The 23531-nt window shown below is 40.8% G+C and overlaps 1 protein-coding gene across 4 annotated transcripts in view; it reads left to right on the top strand.

Moving 5' to 3' along the window:
• The window catches only part of PLCB4 (phospholipase C beta 4), a gene marked incomplete at both ends in the record, with an annotated part of 154070 nt that overhangs the window by 12635 nt on the left and 117904 nt on the right, over window positions 1–23531 (top strand). For all 4 annotated transcript variants that reach the window (XM_082856887.1, XM_082856886.1, XM_082856889.1 and 1 more), the window contains 3 exons: window positions 15553–15633; window positions 16440–16499; window positions 17501–17644. In XM_082856887.1, coding sequence (XP_082713013.1) covers window positions 15553–15633; window positions 16440–16499; window positions 17501–17644 — 285 coding nt within the window. The remainder of the gene's footprint in view (window positions 1–15552; window positions 15634–16439; window positions 16500–17500; window positions 17645–23531) is intronic.

Here is a 23531-nt window from a genome sequence, read left to right as displayed (position 1 = left end):
CTTTCTACACATGTGCAGTCCAGGGAGTTCTCCTTGACCTCAGGAGTGGTCATCTTATCTCTTTATTCCAGCAGAGCTCAGCTCCTGCCATTAACTTTGTCCTTGGCGTGTCTAAGGAAAGCAAAGCTCTAATTTTACTTCACTTGGTAAATACCAGCTGTCCAGCCAGGGCCCACCTCCCTCCTACCTCACTTGTAGTAGAAATATCTGCCATTGTGAACCCTTACCAGGTGCTCTACAAATGGTATCACTGTGTCAATGCTCTACAGACATTATTTCATTCAAGCCTCCTAAGAACCCTGTTGTTAGGTGGGTCTTTGTAGCCTCATTTTACAGATTACAAAATCAAGGCTTAACATGGTTAAACACCTCACCTGAGGTAACATAACCGTTCACAGGCTGAGCTGAAAGATGCCATGCTAGCTAGCCTGCAGTGGTTCTCAAAGTGTGATCCTTGCGGCAGCCTTAGCTGCACATGCAGAACTTGTTAGAAGTGCCCAAAACAGGCTCCACCCCAGACCTACTGAATTGGGAATGGAAACTGCAGGTGGACTCCAACAGTCTGTGTTTTAAGAGCCCTCTGGGTGATCCTGATGCAGCTCGAATTTAAGAACCACTAGGCATAGGGCAAGGGAAGGAGTTTTAGACTTCCTTAGAAGGAAAAATAAATCCATTTAAAGTCCTTTACAACTAATCTCCCCAAACAGGCAATTCAGATAAACAGGGGAAGACTGTTCACTAAAAGAGACTTTTCTTTTTTCCAGAGGAGTTGAACCTATTAGACTTTATTGAGCTCTTCTAGGTGCCAGGCACAGTGCTAAGCACTTGACGTCAGTCATCTCTTTAAACCCGCAGGTGGTTGCGAGGATTAAATGAGATTGTTTTCCACGTTATACAGGTGGGGAAAGAGAAGCTTAAATCAGTTAAGAAATTGCCTACTACCCAGCATGTATTCATGGACAGAGCCAGTCTCCAGAACTGATGTCTTGATGAAGAGAACATACAGGATCACAGCTATCAGTACGATGACTTGACATCTTGGAATGGCTGCCATTTGCAAATGATGGGGTTCGGAATATGCCACCCCCAAATATGGCACCTTTAGTATATTGAGTATTTTAAGGTGAAGGAGTTTGAGAAAACAATAGAAGCAGGAAGGTCAGTCTGACCTTCCCATCTACTCCCCTCCTCTCCTCTGAAACAGGTCATAAAACCCACATGTGAGAGGTATGCTTCCTACTCCTGGATGAAAGGGGAGGTCCTTATCTTCTGAAGAAAAAGGGGCTCTGAGAAGAATCTGAACAAACAGGCCTTCCGAAGCCCCCCCTCCCAGTTTATTACACTTACCTCATACTCCTTGACTCTCATATTTCTCCACAACTGTCTACTTTTCTGCAAACCCAGCACAAAAATACTCAAGCTTAACTGTTTCTTCTAGTCCTCGTTTTCTTATAAGGGCTCCCAGGTCATCTAAAACTTATATTAAATACATTTATATGCTCTTCTCCTGCTGATCTGTTTTGTCAGTTTAATTTTCAGACCCATCCGGGGACCCTAAGTAGGTCAAGGAAATCTTATTCCTTCCCTACACAAAGAAACATATTTTGGGGAACTATGTATGATTGAAAAAAAAAACAAACTACCTATTGAAAAAACACTTTCTGAAGTTCCTTAATGAAGGCTGTTTAACTCTTTTAGTCACCGATTTTCTTTATCTATTTAAGACCATAATTATTATATTACTACAGCCGGGCATTCTTAATTGGATTCTGCTAAAGAAATGAGGATGGGCAAAAAAATTATTTTTCATTTATTTGCCCCTAAGGGCAAATAACTGCCTCATAAGCAAACCTAAAAACGCTAATACCTCTACCTTAGACTCAGTGAAAATCAGCATTTAAGGATAGAAAAGTACTAAGCAGGACTTTCTTAGTCTTTACATTTTGGGGGGAGAAGACCCCACACAACTAGATAAAATGTACTATATGAAAAGAATATAATATTTCCTTTCTTTACTTTTTTTTTTACATTTCCTTTTTTTAATGAAATCTTTTATTTACTTTTAATTTTTATTTACCTACTTATAACAATTTTTATTGAAGTATAGTTGATTTACAATGTGATGAACTTATTTTTTTTAATTTAATTTTTATTTTCTATTGGAGTATAGTTGATTTACAATGCTGTGCTAGTTTCAGGTGTGCAGCTAAGTGGTTCAGTTATACATATTTCCATTCTTTTTCAGATTCTTTTCCCATATAGGTTATTACAGAATATTGTGCTATTACATTTCCTTTTAATCAGTAGAAATAGACATAACATATCCTCAGCAGGGAAACCTGTCTTTTAATACTGAATATTGATTCTGATAAATTAATAAGAAACACATGGTTTTTAAACTGCTTATTCTTAAAACCATAAATAGTAGGCAATTGCTCTGAAATCCTGCCTCATCAAAACATTTAATGAAGCGGATAGGCTGAGCCAGAATAGCTTCCCAGGAATGTAAGCCAACATACTCTTTCTACTGAAGAGTCACCCTGAGGACACTTTTGCTGCTGCCTCCAGTGCTCTCCTACTGTGGACTGTCTTCTTCCAAGTACCTAAAAGGGCAGATGATTCTCTCAACTTTGGTGAGATGCAAAAAAGAGCCTAGTTTTCGGATGCTCAGCAGAGCCAAGTTGCCAGGATATTGTTTGCAAATAAAGGGTTTGTACTAAGTGGTATTTAGGGTAAAATCTTTGCCAGAGAACTCTTTCTTGAAGAGTTTAAAGTACACATAGTTGGTTAAGGGCATGGGTTTGGAGTTAAACAGAAATAGCTTCAACTTGGGCTTTGCTGCTCAAGAGATCTAACCATGAGCCAGTCTTAAACCCACTAGGCACTAAGCCACAGCTTCCTTGTCAGGAAAATGGGGGTGATAATACCTACCTCACAGAGACATGATGAGGAATAGGTAAGATGGATCTTTTTACAGTGTAAGTTGGAATATACGCCTCTTCCACTTTAAACCTTCAGTGGCTTCCTACCTCATTCCAAATAATTTCCAGGGTCCTACTTGTCCCCTTACAAATCCCTTACAAAACCCATCACTTCATTGTCCCATTGATGTTCCCTGGAAGTATTAAACACAAACCTCAGGGCTTTTGCACTTGCAGCTTCTGCTCTGACTGCTCTTCTCCATGTACCATCAGTTCTCCTGGTTTACTTCCTCACTTCTTTCCAGTTTTCCTCCAAGTCACCTCATCTAAAGAGGCCTTCATCATCATCTTACTTAAAAAACGCATGTGCCCGTGCATACACACACACACAGCCCTTACCCTTTAGATTTTTTTACCTTTGCATTTATCAATTCCTGATATATTATTTATTTGCTTGTTGTTCATTGTCAAAGTCACACATAGAATATAAACCAAGAGACAGATACATTGTTTTTGTCTACTGCTGTGTCCCCAGCAGGGAATTCATTCATCACCTCACAGATATTTAATAAGCATCTCTGATGATCCAGCAATTCCTTGGTTACATATCTGGGACTCAAATTGATTGTTATTTAAATGGTTCCTAATTTGTAAAGACTTTTAAGGGTCCTAAGAAACTGGAACTGGAGCTCCTTTAGGGTGATCTAGAGAAGGGTTAGCAATAGATCCCATCTGTGGCAGCCATGGAGCTGTGCCATTTACATCTCCCTCCAAGACAAAACTCACTAGGAGTGTAGTCAGTGGGATGGCCTCCACTGCAGCATCCTCACCCCTGCCACGTTCAGCCGAGGCTCCCAGCCAAGGAGTGACATGGCAGAGACTGGAGCCGGCCCTTTCCTGCCCCAGGTGAGGCTCCTCTGGTCGGTGGTTGTTGCTCTGGGGCTCCCATCCACCTGGCGGAGACGCTCTCACAGCTGCCCTGCAGTCTGAGACCCTTCCTACCTGCTCATCCTTCCTCCCTCCTCTGCTTTCACAGTCATTAGTCCTGCCAGTGTGGTTTGAAGGCTCTCCCTGCGTACTCCTGTTTCTTCTCCCCTTTCTCTTTCATACGCATTTCCCGTAATCAATCAATCAATTCCCCGTAATCAATCAAGTTCATCTTGGTGTCTGTTCCTAGATGACCCAACTCATGCAACAGCCCTTCTCTCAGGGTAGAAGAGTCATGTACTAAACCTTTGGACTGCAATTTTCTGAAGCCAAGTCTGTGCTCAGAATTCTCTAGGTTGGTAGCAGTGGTCCTCCATGTGCATGTGCCAGTGATTTCTGCACCTCTTTTAGACACAATAAAAAGTGATAGAACCAGGATTGGTCCTTAGATGCAGTGGGGACTGTGTATCTTTGAAGCCTAAACATAAGCTATTTCAGAAGATAAAAGTGGAAAGGGAGCGACAAAAAAAATGCATTTTTACAAGCTGGACTATTTAAGTGGGCAATGCCGATATTCAAAGGGAAATTCCGTGAAAGTTATTTGAGATTCCTTTCCTTTCAGTTACTCTATTCAACACGGACTGTCATCTCCATTTGGCCATAGTTCAAAATGTTATTTCTTTGATCAGCCTCTTCAGATGTATGTCTTCTGTGTTGCTATATGTATAATCCCTGGCTCGTTGTAATTTATTATTCTGGAACTGAATGTGTTTTTATTAGAAGTGGTTTACTGAAAAGAAGGATTTACCAGCTTATGATCCTGTTTCAAACACTTATGCAAAGCACATCTGATGTTCTTAGAATTTTTTGGAGGGGGAGGATGTTAAAGAAAACATTATTCATGACACTTGTTAAAAATAAGACAGACTGTGTTCAGGAGACTACTACAATGGGGGTTTTGCAGAAGGGGAGAAAATTTGAACTCAGCTTTGAATACAATAAGGAAGAAAAGATTTATAGCCAAGGAGCAGGTTGGGGGGTGGGTCAGTGGATGGAGAATTACTAAGAGGAAACATCAGGGGTAAGGAGAGATTTGGGCTAAACCACCCTAATAGGATTCTTGCTGAAGGCAAGCCAGGGTGATCAGACATCACCTGGGAGATGGTGGAGGTTGAAGAACCAGATCAGATACTAAGGGTGATCAGATACTGAGGGTGGAGGATTCTAGCTAAATCAAGTTATTAGCAGGATTCTTGCTAACACTGGGCAATGCGAAGAAAGACACAGAAGTCCAAAAGTCAAGGCCTATTTGGGAATAAGATTCAGAGGAGCCTGACTAAAGTTGGCTCAAGGAGAGACTCTTTGGGGTGGGATGTGTGTGTGGCGGTGGTGGTGACATATGTTTTTAATGTTTGTTGTAAATGTTTGTTACAAAAAACACTTCTTTTCCTCCCTGGCTCTGAGTAAGCTGGTCTTCTTTCATTTTTTCTCATTTTAGTTGCTACAGCAACTGTTTTGACTAACATGACAGTTTTCCTGCCCAAGGAAGTTACTTTCTTGAGTGACCACCCACTCCATCGAAAGGCATGTTTTATTGACTTTCTTCTTCTTTTTGCACTCTGAGAGGTAATTGCCGAATATCTTAGGAATAATTTCTTCAAGTGTTGTCTGGCAAGAATCAGGGAGCCTGTCTCAGTGCCCTGCTACAAGACAAGAGCCCTCTCAGAGTCTAAGTGTTCATACTTGGCCTCAAAATGCCCACAACAGAGATGCTTCTGGGAGAGGGAAGGACAAAGAGAGACAAATACAGAGTTTGACATCTCAAACTGGCAGACCTTAAAAGTTAAGACCCAAAGATTCAACATCTCTATCTGGAAGTAAAAGAGAAAATGGAGATTCCTAAATATTGAGGACCGTAAAGTGAGCAGACAGAAATACAGAGTTTGACTCTTTCAGGTGGATCATTTGAGCAATTCCTTCTTCTTCCCAAATTCAGATCCTAATCGAGCTGATCAGCTTCTCACAGAGCCAAGGATATGTCAGAGCCCTTGTTAATAACAAACACCATCAGGCCCAGTTTCAGTTTCTTTTTATTTTGCGGTACGCGGACCTCTCACTGTTGTGGCCTCTCCCGTTGCGGAGCACAGGCTCCGGACGCGCAGGCTCAGCAGCCATGGCTCACGGGCCCAGCCGCTCAGCGGCATGTGGGATCTTCCTGGACCGGGTCACGAACCCGTGTCCCCTGCGTCGGCAGGTGGACTCTCAACCACTGCGCCACCAGGGAAGCCCCCAGTTTTTTTTTTAAAAGATGACGTAAGTCAGAAAAGGTGCTGTTCCTTCCTCTTGCTCGTTTTCAGCAGCCTTCGTCGACTCTCCCGAGCCAGGTCACTTTGAAAGGTGATGATGTTCTTCATTTCTGAGGTCAGAATAAAATGAAATGAATGGATTAAATCCTTCTACTTGTTATCAGAATAAGCGTTCGCTGTATTTCACGATCATTGCTGAAATCAGCTCTCTAAATGCTCACGGTTGGCTACTGAGAAGGAAAACTTTTCATTTCTGCTTCTGTGGAATTGAGAACCCAAGATAGATAGTAGGTCCAGCACCTGTAAAACTTGCTTAACAATCTCTTGATTGTCCCTCACTATCTGAGAGCGAAATCAAGAAGGTGCAAGGCAGGGGCTCCCAACCCAGGGACGATCTCCTCTGGTCACTACTCCCCGACACGCCCTTGAAGAAGGAAGGACTAAAACTTCCTTCTGATGGCTTGCCCTCTGTGCCTGATGTGGACTGAGGCTGGCTGGGGCACAGAAGAAAGCCTGACCTCTCTGTGCAGAAACCACACTTTAGCGAGTCTAGCGCCACAGTAATTTACAAGCTCTGGGTTCTCCTCAGGTGTAGACCTCCCGATCTGCATTCTGGATCAGTGGGAATAAGCGCGCACGGTACCACTGCTCATCATGAAGACCCACGTGACAGAGATGCTCTCCCCACCATGATGTACTGACAGATATAATTCTGCCACATATTATCTGTGTCCTCTTGGGAGACTTGCTAACCTCAGAGAGAATCTGTAAGGTAGGGGAGGCGGCAGTTACCACATTTGTTTCTTGGAGGATTCATCATCAACAATACTAGCAACATGAGTCATAGTCACGGTCACTGTGTTCTTATATTGATAATCAGTAATAATGTAATGGGTGCAGGTTATGCATCAAGCCCTGCAGTGCCCACAGGTGGCCCGTAAGATGTGTTATTGTTCATGCTGCCATCCCTGCTTTTGGAGATGAAGAGACGAAGCTCATATAAGCCTGTAACTGTCTAGCCACGTTTGGATCAGGTCTGTTGGACCCTAAAACCAATGTAACATGCTCAGTAGTTTCAGGTGTTCATGAAATGGGCTTCGTGCTTATTTACACATGTTTCTTACACATCCCAAAGTCAGCTATAGTATAGAAGTAGGTGCCACTAGGTAAAATGCATGAGGGATTTAAGTTGAAGACAGAAAAAAAAATGGGAAAGTACATCAAATTAGGGGTAAAATTAACAGGCAGCCACTCTATGGGCAGCAAAAATGTCCCATAAAATTGAAAGAAGTGAGCTGCAGATTTGCTACTTTTGATCATGGTAGCCAGAGTAATGCAGGAAAGAAAAACAGTTATAGGATTCAAACTGTCTGTCAGATTACAAGGAACGCAACAGATTAGGAAAAATAACTTTTCTTTATACCAGGATCCAAGAAAAAATTCTGATAGCTTTCTACAACAACCGGTAATAAATACAGTCTGTACAGTTCATGGAGTTCACAAGAGAATCCTTAAAAATGATGTAACTAGAACTGAAACATTTCCAAAGCCCTTCTGATATGAGTGATGGTTACTGGCCTTCAGTGACAAGGAGAACAGCAAAGCCTCCTTCAGATGTGATGCTGAGCAGTTCCCTGGGCCCACTCCCTGACAATGTCTCTTTCTCACTTACAGGTCTCAAAGCAGGTGTGATGCAAATGCCTGCTTCGGTGTAGCCATCCATCTCAGCTCTGCCCCACCAGCTACATGACACAGGGCAAGATGCTTAATTTCCATACCTCAATGGCCTCCTCCTCTGTAAAATGGGAATAATAATAGTACCTCCCTCACGGGAAGTTGGGCGGTTAATAAGTTAATGTGTACAAAGCTCAGACCATTGCCTGGTGCTCAGTTAGCATTGTTTTGGTGGTAGTGGTTTATAATGTTATTTATATTTGGTTAGACCCTTCGTGGCCTTTCTCTAACTCAGACTTCACTTGTCCCTCTTCAGCCTTAACAAAGCCCTTTCTCTTCCTCCAGTGTTGATCAAACCATGTTTACCCAAAGGTGGAGCCTCCAAGGCAGTGTTCATTCACTGACAACCCAAACACCCACTGATTTTAGGCAGAGTGGGACCTGCTCGGCAAGGTTGACAGGGTAGAACAGACACAGGCTTTGGAATCAGAGAAACCAGTTTGAATCCAAGGTCTGTTATTTATCCACTGTAGCTTTAAAGAATTGACTCTCCTTCAAACATTTTTCCCCTTATTTCTAAATACTGCATGTCTGATAAGGTAACCACTAATCATACCTGGCTGTTTAAACGAAAATGAAAAGTTCAGGGCCCCTGTCACACTAGCTACATTTCAAGGGCTTCATAGCCCCACATAACCTTCATGGCCTCCACGTTGGGCTGTGTTCATCTGGCACGTTTGCATCATCACAGAAAATCTGTTGAAGAGTGTTGGATAGTAGCCCTGAATTACACAGTAGTTTTCTCCTAACTATTACCAGTTATTTGGCATTGACCTCGTCCCAGGCACTTGGGCTTTCTCAACTTTGAGAGCCATGTGAAGTTGGTATCAGTTTTCTCAAGTTACAGGTGAGAAAAGTGAAGCTTGGAGAGATGAAATGGCACCAGTGCAAGATTCTCTGGCAGATGCCTGGTGCGGAGGCTGACAGTCAAACCCAGGAAGGATAAGCTACAAGGTCTGGGCCCCAGTGCACCTCCTAGGGGTTCACTTTCTCAGAAATCAGGAGTCTCATGATGGAATGTGGAAGTCCTCACTCATTTCACTCCTTCTATATTCTAATCTACCCATCCCATCACAAGCACAAAAGAGGCCCAGAACAGCTAATGTTTAATTGAAATAATGTGAAGTTAACATGTTTATTAACCAGCCCCAAATCACTATCCCTTCCCAGTAGTGAGACTTGACTGTTCCCTGTTTGATGATGCAGACCCCACAGTAGAAAAATATAGTCATTCACAGTTAACTTAAGTAGTAATTGTGGGTGAGAGAGCAGGAGAGGGAGAGGTAAGAAATAACCACAAATCACAGTTAAAATAAAATCAACCACCTGTTATTGCCTGTTATCTAGAAATCCCACCCAAATACTTTCCTCCTATTTAGAGTATTTGGCCTGCTGAGATTTCTACCACTCCATATGCAAAGAAATGGTATGAAATGTCGTTTAACCAAATCACTTATAAAATTGAAATAAAGGAAAAATATTTTTAATCTAAATCATTTTGAAAGTAACTTGAATCTTTGAAAGATAAATTGTGATATTGAATGATGTTGAAATAACAAGTGTTAGGGGAAAAATACACTAAAGATAATGCTGAGACCACAGCTTTTAAATATACTCTATCCTTGATTAAATGGGGGCAGCATCTCTGGAAGCCCCTAGGGGCAAAAACCCCTCAGAACAGGGATCCTCGAGGCAGGAACAGCTTCTAACTGTAGTGATTCCAGCAAAAGTGCTTCTTCCAAACAGAATGCCCTCCGATTACCAGCTTGTCCGCTTTCACAGGAGTTCCTGTTCCTTTCACACTGTCTCTCCCAATGGCCAAAGGAAAGAGCTGGTTTGGGCTGGATGTGTTAACTACTCCTTGAGCTCTAAAGCGTGACTAATGAGTTTTAACCAAGTCCTATGAGAATTGAAATTCTGAGCCCCCTGGAAGAAGTTACATTATGGTTTGCATCCTTACCAGAGGATCCCACTACCATCTGTTAATTGCAAACAAACAGATTTGTGAAGGAGCAAGGGCCCAGTTTCCTTTGACATCTCCCCTGCCACGTTCAAGTCTGGAGGAAGATTTTCCTGACAAGGGAACTGGGGATATTATAGCCTCAGTGTGGTCACGAGGCCACAGTCCAAGTTCTGGTCAGTAGGTACCTGTGTGAAATTTAAAACTGCTATTAGGGGAAAAGAATAGAGAATGTGTGGGAGTTGCAGAGAAATCTAAATAGGTTGGGTTTCAGTTCCTTTCAGCGGATTGTCACATACCCCTCAGGTCTGTTCTCTGATTTTCATGGGTAGTTTGAATCCACTTGGTCTGAGAATTTTCCGGTCACAGTCGACAAGTTTATCGTGGGCCTTGTTGGAAACCTTGTCATTAGCATCTATCACAGCTCCTTACAGGTCTCACTGGAGAATTTCTGTTCTGGCAGCTGATTCTCCTAACATCTGATGTTTTTTATCTATGAACTAAATGGACACCTGGTAAATGGTATTTTTTCCCCTTTTGCTTTTGTTGCTAGGGAGCCCAGTGCCAAATAGGCACCTAATTCTCATTGTGTGGGACCTTTTAACAAGTATTTCTAAAAGCTCTTTTACTCTGTCCTTATTTTGAAAATTTGCCTTTTCTTCTCCTTCCTTAGAGTTCTTATCCCATTTTGCAAAGGATCTCTTTGCAGGGGCCACACCCAACCTCTAAGATGAGCTTGTATGACTTAGAAAAAGATGCTGCTTCCTCTAGGCAGACAGCCTCAGGGTGGTGCCCTGGTATTTGTATGTCTGTCCGTGGCAGCCCTCCAGGGACTGACCCTGATGGGCTCTGGGCCTGGTGCAGCCCCCTCAACTTGAGTAGCTTCTTGTTTATGTTTTATATATTGGCCTACTGTGATATATTTCATTTGAAAAAAAATTCTTTTCTTATTTTTTAAGACCATGAATTTAGTTTTGGTGTGCCTTTGATGTGCTAGGTGCTTGGAACACAAACGTGAGCAAGAAAGTTTCAAGGACTCTGCCCTCACAGAGGTTATATTCTGATGTGGGAGCCAGGCAATAAATCAATAAATAGTGAAATAATTGCAGACTGTGTTTTGTTGCAAGCAAGGAAATAATCAGGATACTGTAATAGAAAATAAAAATAGAAAATAAAGTATTAGGGAGGTAAGGGAAAACCTCTCTGAAGAGGGGATAATTAAGACAAGACCTGTAGGATGAAGAGGAGCTAAGGACAGTAGGAAGAGTCTTCTGGGCAGGCGGAACAGCAAGTGCAAAGACCCTGAGGCTAGAAGAATTTAAGAAGTTCGAGGAAAAGAGTCCTGATGGTTGTAATGAACAAGAGGGAACACAAAGGCAGAAAGTGGTGTGAGATCAGGTCTCTAGGACCCAGATTAATGCAGGACCTTTTAGGCCATGCTAGGAGTTGGGATTTTATCCTAAATATGATGGAGAACTATTAAAAGTCAGTGACTTTAGTGAACTGATTAAAAGTTTGGAGAATCAATATGGCTGCTGTGGAAAGAAAGAGTAGAAGTGGGATGATCAGTCCATGGGAGATGCTAGGAGTTGGGATTTTATCCTAAATATGCTAGGCATTGGGATTTTATCCTAAATATGATGGGGATCTACTAAATGATTTTAATGAACTTATTAAAACTTTGGAGAATCAACATGGCTTCTGTGGAAAGAAAGAGTAGAAGTGGGAAGATCAGTCCATGGAGAGATGGTGATGCTTTGGACCAAGGTGGTGGTAGTAGAGATGGAGCAAAATGGATATATATGAAAAATGCTATGAAAATGAAATCAAGAATAGAAAGTCAAGGATGACTCTTAGGGGAATTCCCTGGTGGTCCAGCGGTTAGGACTCTGTGCTCTCACTGCCGAGGACCAAGGCTCAATCCCTGGTCAGGGAACTAAGATCCTGCCAGCCGAGCAGTGTGGCCAAAAAGAAAAAAAAGAAAAAAAAAGGATGACTCTCAGTTTCAGTAAATGGATAGATACTAGTGACATTTATTGAGCCCAGAATGTCTTGTGATGGAGAGACTTAGAGAGATAAGGGTGAGGAATAAAGAATTCAGCTATGGATGTGTTAGTTTTGAGACATCTGTGTGGAGATGCCAAGTAGAGAGTTAGATGTCTGAATTGGGAACTCAGAGAAGACTGGGCTCCTGTTATAAATTGGGGAGTCATCAAGAAATAGATGGTATTAAAGCCCTGGGGTTAAAGGAGGTCTAGGAACGTAGTGGAAATGAGAATTCCCAGAGCCAATTCCTGTGGAACATGTAGAAGTTGGGTGTAGAAGGAAAAGAACTTAAAGGAACAGAACACAGTCAGAATATCAACATTCCAGAGTTTCCAAAAGGAGGGAATAGTCAACCACTCAGAGATCAAATCAAAGGAGAAAAGGAATGCACACACTGCATTTGGCAGCATGAACGTAAGTCATGGTGGACCTGGCAGAGAAATGTTAGCAAGTGATAGAAACAGAGGGCAGATGGAATTGGTCAGAGATGGTAGGGAAGGGAGATAGTAGAGACAATGGCTAGAAAAAGACTCTTCAAGATATTATGCCCTGAAAGGGGATGAGAGACATGAGGGAGTAAATGAAGGAGGAAGTGTTGATGGCTAGAACATATTTGTTTGCTTATCAGAATGATCTAATAGAGAAAAAAATTGAGTATTGGGTGGTGATAAACTGAAGACTGAAATCCTTGTGTAGGTGAAAGAGGATGGAACCTGGAAGAAGATTGAATCTGGAGCAGAAATGGGGGTATTGACCTTTGATGGGAGAAAGTGTGCTTTATTAGGAGCAAAGATGGAGAAAGTTCTCCTCTGAAGAGTTTCCTTTAATCAGTGAAGCCCAGTAATTGGCTGGGAGTAAAGGGGTATGAGAAGAAGCAATGAGATAGGCCTCTCAAAGAGTGGGGAACCTTTTAAGAAAGAATTACAAGGTTGAAAGTCATGTTGACTATCCTTTTGAAGCTGATAATCTTGAATTTAAACCAAAGCCAGACAGTCCAGTTTTGTGGTTTTCTTTCATCAAGTTCAGCAATAAAAAAATGGACAGGGTGGACTTAGTTTTTTGGCCAAGAAAACAGAAAATGAGACATAGGAGTTGAGAGTGTCTGTGAGGGAGTGATTGTAATATTGGACCATGGAAATAAGCTAGACAAGGATGGAAGTAAAAGCAGGAGAAGTCTGGTGGTTAGTGAGAGATTGGCAGGGTTAATGAAGAGGAAGTTGCAAGAGTCAAATTAATACAGAAGAGTGAGGACTGTAGAGCTAGGGGCTAAAAAACATCAGGTGGAAGGGTCCAAGAGTGGGATGTTTAGGAATCCAAATTTCCAGATGGCGATGGTAAGGTCTGAGGGTACTAAGTAATTGAGAGAGGAAGAAAGAAAAAACTCCTTGCAGTTAAGAAGGCCAAGGAACTGAAAGTTCCACATCAAAATAAGCTGGAAAATCATTCTTATTTATCATGTATATTTCCTGGATCATCTCAAATCCTTATTTGGATTGGATAGGGTGCACATAAGTAAATAATAATGAGAGTAGCTGATTCATTGTGGATCTGCTCTGTAAATGCCACTTTAGGTCATACTTCTGAACACTGAAATTCTTTATTACCGTTAAGATATTACTTGGGAAGTATTCTAAAATGTGTTCATTCTCATAGTTTAATTAATTGATTATTCTCTTATATCAGTAATGATATAAGACATTTTCGTTCAAGTTCAATACCTTTTTGTATGACATACAACACCTTTCTTATCTAGCCTTATTTATGTGTCTTGTCTCATCCCCTACCATCCCCTTAAGATGTTCTAACCACACCAGCTCCTCAGAAGTCCCCACTGGCAGGTCAAGCCTATATGCCTGCCATGCTGCTTCACCTGGATAACTTCTGCTCATCCTCTAAGACCCATCTGAAATGTCAACTTCTGGGTCAAGCCTTTTCTAAAAAGTTGAACCATCTAAAAGTGTATTTTTGTGGGTCAAAGATATCACATTTTGGCAATTTCATGTTGTTCATAATTTGCTACCAAAAATATAAAACTGAACTACACGTGAGGGATGGTAGCTACCAGTTGCTGAACTGTAACTATGTGATTCACATTCATGGTAAAATGTAAAGGTACTTTAAATTTATCATCTCATTTCATTCCCTAAAAGGTAGGTATAAATACTTCCTTTTGTTAGATAAGGATTCTAAGACTTAAAAAGTGTCTTTGTGAGAGAAGGTAAATAATAAGTGGCAGAACTGGGTTTTGATTCCAAAAGCAAAGGTCACATTATGCCCCTTCCTTCGTCTTACTCATCTCTGTGACTACAGTGCTAAGCACAAGCCTGGTACAGAGTTGAAATACCTATAATAATTCTTCACCTGTTTGAAAACTACCCAAACAAATTTAAAAGTTGGCTTTGTTCAGGGCCCCTGGTACTCTAAATTCTGACACGTTAAGGTGGCCAAGTCTCTTGACATTGGGTTTACCTTGATGAATGTTGCTGCTTCCTTGGAATTTGGAAAGATATGTTTTGGTGGGTGAAGCTGAGAGTCTGGACTACAGTTAAAATCTTGAATCTAGTAATTGCTCTTTGTTTGAAGTCACACCCTGCTCCTGTTTGCCAGGCAGGTTCTCTATAGCAGTGTTGTAATTATCTAGGAGGACAAGTTCTTTAGATCACGAGAAGAGCAAGTGGATTTGTTGACACGTGGGTGCCAAGTCTTGATGTAATGCAAACGGAGGGCAGAAGGTATCTGGATTCATTCCCTGAATGCCCTTTTGCTTCCATTGACATAGAACTTTCCTGGTGTTCTTAAGAAAAGTGTTGCTTTCTTGCTAAAATAAAGACCAGGAATCCTTTGGCAAATACAACTTAGCTGCTCTGGGTCCCCTGCATTTGGCTAACATTCCATCTTTATTTGAATTTTGATTCTGTAGTTTTCAACAGAGTTCCTGATGTCCACAGCAGTGGTTCTCAGACTTTAGTGAGCATTAGACTCACCTGGAGGGCTTTTTGGAACACAGATTTCTGGTTCTCACCCCAGAGATTCTGATTCAGTCTGTCTGGCCTGGAGCCCTAGATTCTGCCAATTCAATCAGTCTCCCAGGTGAGATTGAAACTGCTGGTCCCAGGACTACACTTTGAGTAGCTTAAAATCTTGCTTAAATTCTGGTTTATGGGACACCAAGTGAGGTTGAATATAAAAGCAAAAAGCTCAGGAATTATCTGAATGCTGAATTGTATAGACAAAAAAAAAAAAAAAATCAGTGACTTAAAAAATTATCTCCTGATTTCTGACATTTTGTTAGAGACCAGCAACAATTCCTCTTGTGTGGAGGGATACTAGTTGGCTGGAACTTGGGAGACCTTCTGCTTTCCAGGAGCTCTTTTCCAAGATCTTAGAGCAAATTTCTCCTCTGTGACCTTCAGAACATTAGTGTGTTTTGTTCTTAAAACTACCCTAAAAGAAGATGCTGTATAAAATTGATCAGTCTTTCAATGCAAAAATGAATGCAAGAAATTTTCAAAATGAAAACATTACATAATATAATAAGAAATGTGGTCATTAGATTCAGGATGCATTTTTCTTTTGTTTAGAGACTAAAAGATATTTGCATTTTTATTAGATTCAAAATGGTGTGAGTCATGCAGATCAACACATTTCTTTTTCACAGGAATCCTTTGTGTTTGAACCCAACTGCCTCTTCAAAGTGGATGAATTTGGCTTCTTTCTGACCTGGAGAAGTGAAGGCAAGGTATGGCTCAGAAAGAGCAAGCTGTTCCTTCTTGCTCTCAGGGTGAAGGCATTTCATTTTTCAACAAGTGATGGAGTGCCTCTTGAGGGCATGGACCCTATGCTTATTCATTCGTTCAAGACTTTTAAAAATGTGTGCTAGGAGTTAGGGATACATTGATGGTCAAGGATGTGATCCTCATAGATTCCAGCCTAGGATCAAAGTCGCACATCCAAAAAAAAAGAAAAAAGTTACAAGTCATTGAGACTTGTGAAAGAGAAGTTCAGGTTGTTACAAGAGCTTAAACAGGCAAGTCTGATTTAAGTCTTGGGAGTTAGAAAGGTTTCCCAGAAGAGAGACGTTCAAGCTGAAGTCTCAGGGGTGCATTTAAGGGCATTTTCATCTGGTTATACCCCAGGACTTAACACACGGCACAATGACACATTTCATGAGCCTTTGGGTAAAATTTACAAAAAGTAGAATCAGAGTTATATAAAAGCTAGCATAGTCCCACTTACTATTTCATGTACACACATATATTTAATAATATACATACAGTATTAATGTTATTACATGTATAAAAGTACATTTTATAAACATTTTATAAATAATTATTCAAAGTTGCATTCATACATATATTTGAAATGGAATGTTTGAGGCCTTGACTTTCTGACTGTTGGAAATTATTATTATTATTTGTTTTTAATTCCGCTTCTGCCTTACTCTAGTCAGCATTGTCTTCATCATCACAAACATTTGTCACCTTGTCTGTGCCATTGGTCTGGCAGAATTTAGGCTCACTGCTATGCTAAATTCTCTCTTTGCAGGAAGGACAAGTTCTAGAATGTTCTCTCATCAACAGTGTTCGACTGGGAGCCACACCAAAGGTACCTGTGATTGGTGTTTGCTGGTCTTCTAAACACAGAATGCTGTTTAACCTGTTACTGCCCCACAATCATCAGCTGGGAATGAAGGACAAACACAGTTTAGAAATCTCATCATTAGCTCACCTTGAAGGCTCAGTTTGCCTCTGAGAGAAAAAAGAAGGAAAGAGCGCATAAATCAGCCTTCTTCACAGTGATTGGTTTGAATAAGAAGCTGTTTGCAAAGTGGTGCTAGGAATTTAAAAGATGTTTTTTCCTAGAATATTCTAGCACAGTATTTATCCCCTTTTCCATAATAGCCCTGCAAGTTTTTAAACGTTCAAAACGAAATTATGTTCCTCACTTGGTTTTTTATTCTTTAGTGACCCTCTTTTATGTTAGTTACAATCTCTGGGTAACCATGTTGGCATTTCCCCCTGAGTTCTTGTGGAGGACAAAACCACTATTTTTTTTGCTAATTAGGGTAAACTTACACAGTTTTCATTCCAGATGAGGATGCCAGGGCTCCTAGAGGTGCACACACTCACTCTTTGTGTCCAGACTATTTGAAAGACTTAATCTCATTTTTGAGTAACTTGTGGTTGCTGGTTGTGGCAATGCCCTGCATATTTGCCTGAATCCTCAGTGACTGTTCTCTGTGAGAGATCCCTTTGACCTTTGTGGACGCGAGCAGGTCCCAGTCAGAGCCTTTCTGTCCTGTTGCCGTAGTCCGGGTCCTCCGATAACTACAACCAGAAATCGAAAGAAAGACCCTCCCTCCCAGTCTTCTAAACCAATAATTTTATAATACTTTTCTGACCAAATGAGTCTCAGTCATGTGTAGTGTTAAAGATTTTACCTCCAGGAGTTTTAGAATAATGCCAGATGTCTGGGCATTTTTAGATAGAAAAAAAAAAAAAGTTGCCCTAATATATGTTTTTTACATCAAACATAGTTTCTTTTTACCATCTTTCTGCCATGCTCTGTGATCTAATGTATTTTTTCCTATTTGTCTACCTCAATAGGATCCCAAAATTTTGGCTGCTCTTGAAGCTATTGGAAAATCAGAAAATGACCTGGAAGGGCGGGTAGTTTGTGTCTGCAGTGGTACAGATCTGGTGAACATCAGTTTCACATACATGGTGGCTGAAAATTCAGAAGTAACTAAGGTACCCTCTGTGAAACAGCCTCCTTCCCTCCCCCCTGATATGTGGTGCACATAATTTTTCATGTATAATTGTAATAGATATCTTAAATTGTAAAATAATTTAATTTAAATTTTAAAAAATGATTCCATTGCCTTGCTGGAACGTTGGTCTAGAAAATTCAGCAAGCACAATACCCTTTTAGCACGTCCCTCACGTATGCCAAGAGCCCGAACACCTACTGTGTTATGTTGTAGGAGCCTCTCACACTGGAATGTACACAGGAATCACCTGGGATTTTGTAAAAATGCAGATTCGGATTCAGTAGGTCTGAGGTGAGGACAAATCCTCCCTTTCTAACAAGCTCCCAGTTGATGCTGATGTTGCTGGTCTGAGAAGCACACTTTGAGTAGCAGCACTGCCCAGTAGAAAAATAATGCAAGCCACAGATGTAGTTTAAGTCTTTCTAGTAGCCACAGGTTGAATTAATTTCAGTATTTTAGATTCCACATATAAGCGATATCATATGATATTTGTCTTTCTCTGTCTGGTTTACTTCACTTTGTATGATAATCTCTAGGTTCATCCGTGTTGCTGCAAATGGCATGATTTCATTCTTTTTATGGCTGAGTAGTATTCCATTGTATATATCTACCACATCTTCTTTATCAATTCATCTGTCGATGGACATTTAGATTGTTTCCATGTCTTGGCTATTGTAAACAGCGCTGCTATGAGCATAGGGGTGCATGTATCTTTTCGAATTCCAATATATCACATTTTAACCCAATAGGTCATTTTAACATGAAATCAATATAAAATCAGTTGACATATTTTACATGCTTCTGTTTATACAAAGCCTTTAAAATCTGATGTGTATTTTTAATTCAGATGGGCCACATTTCAGTGGCTGCATATGGCTAATGGCTACCCTGTTGGACAGTGCAGGTCTACGTGATTAAGATATCTACCCCCCTGCCATAAGCTATTAAAGTATTGGGTTATAATCCATCATAATACTGTAACCAGCCTACTATTGCCCTGGCAAGTGAGTCTCAAAGAGATTTTGGCCAAAGTAGAAAGCTTCAAATTTAAATCACTTTCCTGCAAGTCATTTGTCTTCAGGGTGGTTTTACCTGTGGATGGAGCGCCCATTATCTTTGCATAATATGTGTGAAGAGGCCTGGGCCTTTGCTCTACCATTGCAGAAACGTGGCTTTAGGGGAGTGGGAAAGGGAACATTTTATTTTCCCATTGATCCTGCAGGTAGAAGCTCACTGCAGGGTCGAATGAGAAAGGCCATCATTAGAAATATTGAAATTTAGAGCCTGAAGGGAATATATAGGTAAGATTATTTGATGAAATGGAGATGAGAAGATTTAACCCTGGGCCCAGAGCTAATGGGTACAGAATTGAGTTCTGGAGATTCCAAGACCATCTTTCTTTCACCCTCACTCACAAAGTGTGGTCCACATTCCAGCTGCATAGGCCTCACCTGCGAGCTCCTTACACATCAGAGTCTTGGGTCCACCCAGACCTACTGATTCAGAATCTTCATTTCTAACGAGGCCCCCCAGTGACTCATATGTGCAGTAAAGTTTGAGAAGCTCCCAGCTGTGGCTTTGGATCCAGGAATGGATGTTCCATGGGAAATGAGAGCCGTTGCTTCTGTCCTTGTGGTGGTTTGGTTGGTTTCATGCTGTTTTCCCAGATCACCTCGCTTTGGGGAAACAGATTTTGCCTTCAAGTTCTTTCATTATTGTGCTCAGATCAACACCTTGTTTGAATGGTTTCTTGAACGCTGCTGATCTAAACAAGCATCGTTTCTTAGAGTTCACGCTTACGTTATTTGCTACAGAGGTCTTTCTGGTTGTTATTTGCAATAACAACATTCAATCCCAGAAGTCCATGCTGACCACCCAGGAAGAAAAAGACTTGTTAATCAGACAGAGATATTTAGCTGCCTGAAGTTTTGCAAAAACACAGTTCTGTAGACCGGTATGCCCTGGTTTTTGTCAATGCGTCATATTACAAGAAACAGTATGACTCCTGTGAGCTTAAGAACATGGGCTTGGGACCAGGTTGCCTGGGCTTAAATCCTTGCTCTTTCCCTTCCCAGCTGTGTGACTGAGACATGCAACTGGCCCCTCTGAGTGTCACCTTCTGCATCCATAAAATAAGAACAATACCAAAATGCCTGCTCTTAGGATTGTTGTATAGATTACGAGTTGTTACATGGAAAGTGCTTAGTGCACGGCCTTTCTCATCCAAAGCCCTCAAAGTGTGCCTGCTATTCTGATCACAGGGTCCTAGAATTTTAGAGCTGGAGATGGAACTTAAGCAGAGCTTCCCACCACCTTATTTGTCAGATGTGGCAAATGAAGCCAAGCAGTTACACAACAGGCTAGGCCAGAGTCCAGCCTAAAGCTCAGGCCTTCTGATTTCCCGAGTGATGCTGTCCAGCCACCCCATCCCTGAGCAAGTACAGTCCTGGGAAGGTGGCTCAGATCAGTAAGCCCATAATCTTCTTACTTTCCATGGTTTGATTGTTGTCAGTCTTGGTTCCTTTTGTTTAAAAGTCATGATGTGAAACCTATACTCATGAGTACGTGGTATATATGTGTATGTTCCAGGCGGAAATTATACTTAAAGATAAGATTTGGGGTGTTTTTGCAGTAGCATTTCCACTGAATTTAAGATTAGCTGGCCAAACAAGTAGGACTATAAAATAATTCTGTACTGGATTTTTAATTCAAACTCAATACTGTTTGACCCTGCTCTTATTAAATAAACTAAATGTTTCAGCTTCTGGGAACTATTAGTTACAATTTTATAATTCATTAATAATGTAATATGTAAATATTAATCTCACTGTCCAAACTAGACAGCCCATGCTTATTAGAGCATGTCCTTTTGGTTAATTGATACTTGGAAGATGTTGAACAGATTTTTCACTTATGTATACACGTGTGTGGATAATCTTGCCTACTTCCTGATTTCAAAACTTAACTGTCTGCATCCAGATCGTAATACTTACCACCTCCAGCATTGACATTTTCCCCATCACCACTGCCTTATTCCTACGCCTCTATATATGTTACTATCCCTAACAGAACACACAAGCCATCAAAGTGAGAGGATTTATACAAAATACAGATGTAATTACCACAAATCAAAAGATGGCAGAATTCACACATTAGATCAGATCAAGTGAGAAATGTAAAGATTTCCCAGTGTGCCTGAAATGGTGTTTGGGACTCAGCCTGTGGTATCACTTTCACCTGAGTACAGTTTAGGAGCCTAGAATAGAATTATGGGACCATGGAATATGCTATCTGTCCTCTTAGCTAGCTGTATTCTGGTCACTTTATCACAGAAGTCAGTTAACACAAGTCATTTTTTAAAAAATATTTTTATTGGAGTATAGTTGCTTTACAATGTTGTTAGTCTCTACTGTACAGCAAAGTGAATCAGCTATACATATATCCCCTCTTTTTTGGATTTCATTCCCATTTAGGTCACCACAGAGCCTTGAGCAGAGTTCCCTGTGCTATACAGTAGGCTCTCATTAGTTATGTATTTTATACTTAGTACCAATAGTGTATGTATGTCAATCCCAATCTCCCAGTTCATCCCACCCCCACTTCCCCCTTGGTATCCATACGTTTGTTCTCTACATCTGTGTCTCTATTTCAAGCAAGTCATCATTTTTAAAAATAACGCTTACAGACCTTAAACGCTTTATTTTAACTTGAAGCATATAAATGTGGTTCAATTGTTGACCCGTCTTTTAATGTTAGGGCCGAGGTCTTTGCATTCAGTATGGGTCTGTAGGTGGGGGTTGATGTAGTTTTTCTTTTTAATTGAAGTACATATAGTTGATTTACAATGTTGTGTTAATTACTGCTGTACAGCAAAGTGATTCAGTTATACATATATATACATTCTTTTTTAATATTCTTTTCCATTATGGTTTATCATAGGTTATTGAATATAGTTCTCTGTGCGATACAGTAGGACCTTGTTGTTTATCCATTCTATACATAAAAGTGTCCATCTACTAACCCCAAACTCCCACACCACCCCTCCCCCAACCCCTTCCCCCTTGGCAACCACCATTCTGTTCTCTATGTCTGTGATTCTGTTTCTGTTTCTTAGATAGGTTCATTTGTGTCATATTTTAGAGTCCACATATAAGTGATATCATATGGTATTTATCTTTTTCTTTCTGACTTACTTCACTTAGTATAATAATCTCTAGTTCCATCCATGTTGCTGCAAATGGCATTATTCCGTTCTTTTTTGTGGCTGAGTAGTATTCCGTTGTAGATATGTACCACAGAGGTTGATGTATTTTTTGCCTATACTTCAATGCCCATAATGCATTGCCTGAAATAATCCAGTTTGGTTTCTTTAAAGTACAAGTGAGACTTTAAAGGCACTCATGGAGCAAATCAAAATACAGAATCCTACAACTGCATGACTTCATTCCCTAATCCTTTAGTTGTCTTATTTACATCGAGCTTGAGAAAAAAATTTTAGCAACTTGCCTTTAAAGAAATCTTCCCAAATATTCACCGAAAGAAACAACAACCCTCTTTCTTTCCACAAGCATATTTCACTGGTTCATGTAATTTTTATTACATACATAGACAGGTATGGAAACAAATGTAAGTAACTCATGGTAAGCGTGCAAGGCGAGAGCAAAAAGGTACAACATGTTGGAAAACAGCTTATTAACTGTAAGGGTTTGGCATTCCCTGGGTGGTCAGAATGTTTTGCTTGTTTTATGCCATCTGATAAGTCTTGGTCTGACCAGTGAAATAGAAATTTTAAGAGGGTTTCTAGTACAGAACTTGCTTAGGAGTATTTATTTGAGATTCTTGAGTCTGTTCTTAATTCCCAGGCTTTTATGATACTTACAGTCCAATGATTCTGAAAAATTCACTTAATTAAACATTTAATCCAAGCAGATGGGCCAACCTTCAATTCATGTCCTCTCCATGGAGGACCAACTTTTACACATGGAATCTTTCCTGACTCTGAGAAAGCCATCTTACTTTGTTTGTTCATCCACTTCCTAAAAGGGTTCTCTGGTATTTTTTCTTCTTATTTCAAGGAGGCGTTTTAAGAATCAGTAAACTTTGACATGAAATCGGACTTTCTTAGAGTTAAGCTTTCAAATAAATACAAAATGTTTTCACAGCACACAGGACAGTAAAATGATTGTGCTTTTTCTTTTTTCAATATAAGATGTCACCAGTATAAAAGACATCTTTGTAGCTTAGCTTGTCTTTTCTTCAATCACCCCCTCTGCTTAAAGAGTAAATAAGCTTGTCTTGCCACTCTGCCTCTTTACAAGATTTGAGCTCAATTCTATAGAACTTTCTCCCCTGCAAAATAAATGTCTAACAGTATCTAAACCTTTCACCCACATCCTTCCAGTTGCTGAGTCCGCAAACACCCTCCTCCGGTGTCCTGATCGGTCCATTAACAAACACTCTAGTATCTAGGATCTAGCTGCTTCTACCACCAGCATCACTACAGCATTCTCCAGGCCAATACCATTTCCCCCACTAACTGGCATCTGTACCTTGGCCTTGCCGCTTGCAGTCTGTAGCTGAAGGGATGTTTCTGAAATGTAATTCAGGTCACATCACTTTGCTGCTCAGAACCCTGCAAGGCTCACAGGGCCCAACAAGAATCCCTTCTCACTTCCCTTCCTCATGTTGCCTTCATCTCCCTCTTCCCTCCTTTATATTTCCTTCCAGCCTCAGGGACTTTGCATGTGCTGTTCCTTTTGCCTGGAACATACTCTTTCCCCAGTTACATGCAGCGCATTCTCCCTCACATTTCTCAAATCTCTCCTGGAACATCACCTTAGCTTCCTGCATCATCTCCCCTCAGCACA

This window comes from Leucopleurus acutus, assembly GCF_964270905.1.
Source record: "Leucopleurus acutus genome assembly, chromosome: 16".
In the NCBI taxonomy this organism is placed as follows: domain Eukaryota; kingdom Metazoa; phylum Chordata; class Mammalia; order Artiodactyla; family Delphinidae; genus Leucopleurus; species Leucopleurus acutus.
Note: the sequence above shows the minus strand (reverse complement) of the source record. Positions and strands in the feature narration are given on the sequence as shown.